General features: G+C 52.8%; 1 protein-coding gene across 1 annotated transcript; it reads right to left on the bottom strand.

Annotated features, from left to right (window-relative positions):
• Nucleotides 1-330: 330 nt before the first annotated feature.
• On the bottom strand, nt 331-4088 carry LOC124687544 (linoleate 9S-lipoxygenase 6-like). The gene is made up of 7 exons (XM_047221319.1): nt 3352-4088; nt 2989-3272; nt 2650-2887; nt 2214-2555; nt 2042-2127; nt 1850-1939; nt 331-1771 (listed from the first exon to the last, which is right to left on the bottom strand). The coding sequence occupies exons 1-7, from the start codon at nt 3512-3514 to the stop codon at nt 440-442; spliced, it is 2535 nt and encodes an 844-aa protein (XP_047077275.1). The 5' UTR covers nt 3515-4088; the 3' UTR covers nt 331-439.
• Nucleotides 4089-7045: the final 2957 nt, after the last annotated feature.

The following is a 7045-nucleotide window of genomic DNA, read 5'->3' as shown; positions in this document are numbered from 1 at the left end:
TTCACGACTTTTACTGATCAAAGGAAAAAATGTTGCATTCTGAAAAAATATGCCCAAAAAATTTACATGCATCAATCAAACGAAATTCCTCGCTAAAATCAATCGTGTGGCTGGCCAGCGACGCTCAGTACTGACCTCATATTTCTAACTTATGAAAGGCAACAAAAGAAGTTACACATTGGCTAAAACCGAGGCAAATGCATTGGGTACATCTGAATAGACACATCCTTTGTGATTTTAACCGCTAGCACAAAGCAATTGAACATGATTTGTATTCTTTTTTTGCTGTATAATCATAACCCCAAACCATGCACCAGATTTCACAACAAATCAATTTTCAAAAGCTGAAACCAACAAAGAAATCCCAGACTCGAAAAGAAGACCACCAAACCAAACCAAAAGTAGATAGCACTATATATACAGCATGTGGATGGATGGATCATATGGAGACGCTATTTGGTATCCCTCTTCCGGTGAGTCCCTTCTCCGTGCCGGCGACGTCCGGGAACAGCAGCGTGTATGGCACCTTGACCGGACCCCTCCGGTTATTTAGCCGCGGGTCCTTGTTCCTCTCCGTGACACTCTTCTCCACCCTCCTGAGCTCCTCTCGGAACCGGTCGAGCAGCCGCAGCAGCTCGCCGTCGTCCGTCCACGTGGAGGTGGCGCGTTGGCCGAGGTAGACCTCGTCGGAGGTGTGGTTGGAGAGCACCTCGATGAGCGCCAGCCCGAGCGTGGCGGTGAACCTGTCGGGTATCATCTCGAGGAAGAACTTGTCCGGGTCGGCCTCCAGCTGCGTCATCTCGGGCGACCCCGGCAGCGGCACGAACCGGCGGCACCGGGTGGGCCTGTTGGGCGGGAACCCCGCGTAGCCGTACTGGCCGAAGTTGACGGCCGCGTGCAGCGCGGAGGCGATCCAGACAAGGGTGGACAACGTCTCGGCTAGGTGGTCGATGCTGTCCAGGGTGAGCCAGCACGCCGGGTCGCCCTGCCGGTCGCCGTGTCCCACGGAGCGGACGTCGTCCCACCAGGCCTGCAGCTCGGTGTCTTCCTCGACGTCCGTATCGTGGTGGTAGAAGTGGGCGCAGTAGCTGCGCACCCAGCCGTCGATGGCGCGCCAGACGTCAAGGCCGTCGACGGCGTACGGGTAGTCCTCGATGTGCAACGAGAGGCCGCCGGGCATGGCAGGGTCTCTGGAGGCCATCCCTCTCCTGACGAGATCGTTGGGAAGGGACTGCTCGGTGAACCTCCAGTCCCCGTAGATGGCGGACGACATCTCCAGTGCGTACCTGCCAGGGTACATGGTCCTCTCGAGGATGCCTCCAGCGTTGAGGAGGATGCTCCTGGCGAGGGTGTTGATCTGCATGGTGTCCTTGAAGTGCGGCTCCAGGAGCTTGTGGATGGGGTGCATGGCGCTGAGCTGCCTCTTGGTGGCGATGACGAACGGCTCCACCGCGGCGTGCGTGAAGAGCCAGTGGCTAATGAGCTGATGGTACCCTGAATCGTTCACGGAGACGTGGGCTTTGGCGAGCTGCCACAGGTGCGCGTCGGTGCCGTGGCTTGCGGGGAGGAAGATCCTGCTGATCTCGCCGTCGCCGCCGTCCGTAGCAGGCAGGCTCAGCTCTATGACGACTGGTTTCAGGGTGCCGTCGGACTTGAGGAAGAGCAGGGTGCGCGACGCGTAGATGCACACGCCCAGCGTGTTGATGCGCCTCAGGTACGGCATCAGGTAGTCATGGTGATCCAGGATGTACAGCCGGTTCTGGCGCATTGCCTGCCAACACGCATGGATAATTTCATCATTCTACCAAGCAGAGAAACAAGAACAAAAACAGAGAGCAGTCCTACTAACCATTTCAATGGTTACATCTGCAAACTGGCTCTCAACATGTTGGGCCGTTATCGAGCTCTTCTTCCCACCACTGCTAACGGGTGGAAACTTCTGCAATGTGAAGGATATCTTGGTTAATCAACTGGTGTCACTCAATTGGTACAAGTTTTCAGACTTCAGTCAACGAAATTCAGGATGAGATGAGTTGGTTACTTGTAATCTCTTGATCGCAACAGGATTGAGACCAGCAAGCATTTCCCTGGCGAATTCCTCGTCGCTCCTCCACGCCTCAAGGTCGTCTGAATCTTCAATCATCCAAGATCAACAAACAAGCAAAACTTGATTTTTAATTTGACCAATCAAGAAAAGAAACAGAGTAACTCACGCTGAATAACTTGTGGAATGGGGAACTTGACGGGAGTGTCCTTGACGTTCTTGGCCACCTGCTTGTAGGTCTTTTTGGACGGCACGGAGGTCTTGAGCTGCTCCATGACCTCGCCGTCCGCCGCCGGCTGCGAGGGCTTGGTGTACAGGTCCCTGGTGAGCAGCTCAATGGACTTGAAGTTATTGCCCTGGATCATCGTCTTCATCTCCGGGACCACGAAGTGCGTCACCGCCTGCACCCCGAGCGTCAACACCTCGGCCAGCTTTCCCGGGCTGAACCGCTCATCCGGCGGGATGTAGAAGTCCAGGTTGATCATGTGCTTGCGCGTTTCCGTCACCTCGTCTGAAATCCATCGAATCCATGGTTCAGAAATCAGCTGGGATTGGTAATGGGCCTAATGGCAGCAAGTTTCAGAGAGCGTTAGTTAATCATTTACCTGTCTTGCTGAGGGCGCGGCCTGTCCGGCAGCGGCGCGGGTAGGGATGCATCCTGGTGCCGCCCATGACCGGCCGGACGTGGTCTGGATTGTCCGGGTTGCCGAGGTCGTTGTAGTAGTCGTAGTCGTAGATGCGTTCCCAGTCCTTCCTCTCTCCCCTCCCGTTCCCTCGCAGGCTCCTCAGCTCCTCGTCCCGCAGCAGCAGCAGCGCCTCCGGCGTCTTGGAAGGCAGGTAGCTCTGGTGCGCATGCATCACACAGACCTTAATCAGTTATTATACTAGCTTGTAGAATGATTTCACACTCGACGAACTGGTAAATGGGTTACTGAATTCCAGACCGTGTTGATGAAGAAGAGGCGGTCGGAGTTGGTCTTCTTGTAGGGGTACACCCAGGAGTTGCACTCGAAGTGGATGCTCCGGTCGTGTGCGAGCTCCAGCCTCACATGGCGGAGGAAGAACTGGTCGGCGCGGTTGCCGTTCTTGACGGCCACGGCTCCCGGCGTGCCGAACTCGGCCTCCACCACGAACGTCACATGGTACGTCATCGTGCTCGTCTTCCCGTGCTTGCTCTTCTTGCCGCCCCGCAGCGCCGCCTCCGTGCTCAGCTTCCCCTTCCTTGTCCCTGCACCCTCCAGTATCACTTCATTGCAGTTCCGCTTCACAATGCTGCTAGTTGACATGATGACAGTGAACCAACTCACCGTGATCGATCTGCGTGCCGCTGAACAGGCGCAGGGTGGTGGACTTTCCCGGCGCCGACAGGCCGAAGTTTTTGGCGACCACCACGGTGCCATTGATGGTGATGGCGTCCTCCGGCGGGGTCGGACTCCTGTCCCACAGCATAGAGCAGAACGGCATTTGCATGAACCAACGCTACCTAGCTAGTTAGCTCGATCAGCAGGCCAGGCAGGACGATGGTAGAGTATTATCCACAAGAATTCCTGATGCAGCCAATGGATAACCGCCACGAGATTATATACATCTCGGATTCTGCGCGTGGATCCTTAGAGTGTGTTCTAGGAGGACATCGTTTTCTCTGAATTAGAGCAACAGAGCTGGAAAAGCAGAAAGGGTGAGAATGTGTGCCAGCCTTTGGTCTCACCTCTGGCATCTGATGCTGCCTCCTTGAGCTGCAAAGGGACAAAGGAATGATGCTCTGCCTTCTGCAGCAAGCGGTAGTAACTTCTGGGCTCTCTATCACTTCCACAGGCATCAGAGATACCTAGATGTCTCGGTGGTCGTAACTTGGCTGTCTGCCACTGATGCAGTTTATGATGCCAAAAAGGGGCTAGTACTAACAACTTTGTACAGTAATGAGGGAGATAGCTTGTTCACATTCGCAGCGCCAGGTTTTAAACGTGAAAAGAAGGCATGAATGAATTACCTTTGTATATGTGGATATGCACAGTATTGTTTTCCAGACAGTTCTTGAAATTTCAGGATGCAGTATGTCGGGTTGTCAGGTCATCTCCAGCGGCGCGACACATTTCGGACGCCAAAAAGTGGTCGGCAGCGTCCGTTTGCGTCGCCCAGCGGACATATTTTGACCGCGCGTCCGTTTGCGTCTGGGTGTGCTCCCACCGGGGCGACCCATTTTTGAATTGCAACATAGTTCCCTTTGGTTTTCTACCACGAGCGATTGAATTGCAACATATGAAAACCAAACATAGAAAGTACATAAAACTATAGAAGACCTAGACTAGTTGGTTCCTGACGGGCCGGCACCGTCGTTGCGTCGCTCCGTGACCTGCTTCGCCGCCGCCTCCCGCGCGGCCGCTATGGCTCGGTGCGCCGCCGCGTCCTCTTGCAGTGCCTGCTCCAGCCTCGCGTTGGCGGCCTCGTCCTTGAGCGTCTCGAAAGACGCGACGAGGGCCCGCTGCTCCGCCGCCTTCTCCTCCGGCGTCGGCGCATCAGGGTCATCGGATGACCATGAAATCTCCGAGTCAGAGTCCTCGGCTGCAGCGGCGGCCGCCAGCCTGCGCTGTTCCAGCTCGGCGTCGACAGCCGCATGGCCCGCCCGCTCCTCCTCTGCTTCCTTCTCCGCTTCAGCCAGGGCCGCGGCGGTGGAGGAGGTCGGTGCTATCGTCGGAGTCGAACCCGTCGTCGGAGCTCGAGGCCGGGGGAGGTGGAGTGGGAGGTGAAGGTGGAGGTGGAGGCGAGGCAGCCTGGCCGCGCCCGGCGCTGCTCATGGTGGATCTACTGAGTGGCGCTACGGCAGCGGCGGCTAGGGTTTAGTGCGGATGAGATGAGATGCTGGCCCCCCTGTTTATATAGGTCCGAGGCACGGCGACGGCCGCGCCACGCGGGGCATCGCCATTACTACGCGCGGCACGCGAGGCAGCCGCAGACTGCCGAAGCGACGCCTCGCTGCCAGTACTGGCGGAGAAGACGCATCGACGCTGCGTCTGCTAGCTGCCCACGTCTACTAGCTGCGCACGCTCGCGGAAGCCGAGGCACGCCATTAACGCGGCCCTGCAAAGGCTGCGGCGCGTCGCCCGCAAGTAATGCCGCTGAAGACGAAGCAGTTGTGCCGCTGCCAGGCGGGCCCGTGCCAGGACCAATCGGTCACTTTGCGCGTCCGCGCAGCGTCCGCCGAGACGCAAACCTGGCGCATATTTGGGCCAGGTTTGCGTCTGTGCGGACGGCCCGGTCACTTTGCGTCGCGCCGCTGGAGGTGGTGCACGACGCATTTTCGGTCACGGCGGACACAAACGGTCGCTCATTTGGTTCAGTAAAAGCTATCTTAACTTTATTTGGTTCAGTAAAAGCTGTTATTTCTGATATACGTCGAGCCAAACTTCAAGGAAATGACTTCAAAATTCTTTAGAAATGTTTAGATAGACACTTTAAAAATGGTATGGAGATTTTTTAAAAAAATCCAAGGCAAGAGGAATAACCAGTAACTGGAAAGCTGACTTTTGTTCAGTTTTAACTATTAACTCGTCTTACCTGTAATCCATTAACTGACAAAATATATATCTTTCCAAAAAAAAAGGCGAGAAATGAAGTTCCTTGGTTTTCTCAGATGCGAAGCACAGAAACACGAGCTTGCGCCCAAACTCAACATAGCACGCTTCCAGTGTTTGAGAGGGGGGGGAATGAAGGTTATGTCAAGTGACAGCGACAAATAGCTACTTACCTAAAGAAGATATGATTGCACGCGTCACAGGTGTAGGAACTAATGGCCAACTGCTCACTAGCTTTCTGATGCGGCCTGATGAATGAGACACCTTCTAAACAAGATAATTCTTCCTCCGATAGTCATGGCCACCTGAGTAAGTCAGCCCATCAGCCGGATGTTTCAGATGCTCGGTGCAAGCGTAGCACCTGAAGTCGAGTCATTTCCTACAGCCATGTGTAGGAACAGAACGGTAGTAGTAATAATAACCACCTGCAGAACAAATACTAAAATCCAGTCAGTGCTAACATCTACAGAAACAAACGGTTGAAATGGGAGAAAACATTAAAAAATCAGTTAGTGATGATCCATACGCTTATATGGACAAGATTCCAAAGTTTCAGAAGACTTGCCTTCACATAATGAATCCAGCGGAATGCGGAATGCAGCAGGGCACTTTCAAGTTCTCTACGCTGCGCCTTCCGCATTCTTCTATATCGGCGAAAAAGAGTTTCTTCTTATCGTTGCGCTTCGCGATGAAATTGAGGTGCACAAAAAAAATCTCTGTTGTTCCAGGACTGGAAAGTTCTAGAAAGCAATGGCTCACATAAATCAAACTTTAACTGCAAGTTGGACAGAAAGAGGGGAGAAATAGCAGGTTTGTGAAAAGTACCCAAAGCTATATGCTGAGCCTTGTTACAATGATGTGGTGCACGTAACTGATCTAATTTAAATATGGTTAGGTCTACCATAATCTACTAGTGACTGAGCCACTTTCAAAATTGCACGCAGACTCGAAAAAAAACAGACCAAAATAAGATCAATCAAACGCAACCCTAGGCTAAGGAGACTCAGGTTTTATAGGGAAATCAACCAAATATCTAGAACAAACAGTAGGAGAACCAGAGATGTAGAAGCAAGAAGGCGAAAGCCACATTCTAAGTATGTTTACAGATTGATCAACCAAAAACTGGATACAACTAAATGAAATGTCAATTATTTACTGTCAGAAATTCATAGCAAAGTTTGCAATGGAGTCAAGCTGCCAATTCTTCTAACTGGATTAACAAGAATTCTCGGTAGCTACTGAAGTTTGCTAGAAGTGGAATAGAGAAATTCTGTAATCTTGAAAAGGTTCCCAAATTGAAACTATCATAATGTCTTATCAATAAAAATCACACTAAAGTATTTGAAAGACACAGTCCTAATTCAATATTTGTAGGAATTGAGCCCACCTCAGTTGGATGGGAGACTGAATGTATAACCCCCTTTCAAGT

Source organism: Lolium rigidum, chromosome 2 (assembly GCF_022539505.1).
Source record: "Lolium rigidum isolate FL_2022 chromosome 2, APGP_CSIRO_Lrig_0.1, whole genome shotgun sequence".
NCBI lineage: Eukaryota > Viridiplantae > Streptophyta > Magnoliopsida > Poales > Poaceae > Lolium > Lolium rigidum.
The sequence above is the reverse complement of the archived record's forward strand: the minus strand, read 5'-3'. Positions and strand labels throughout refer to the sequence as shown.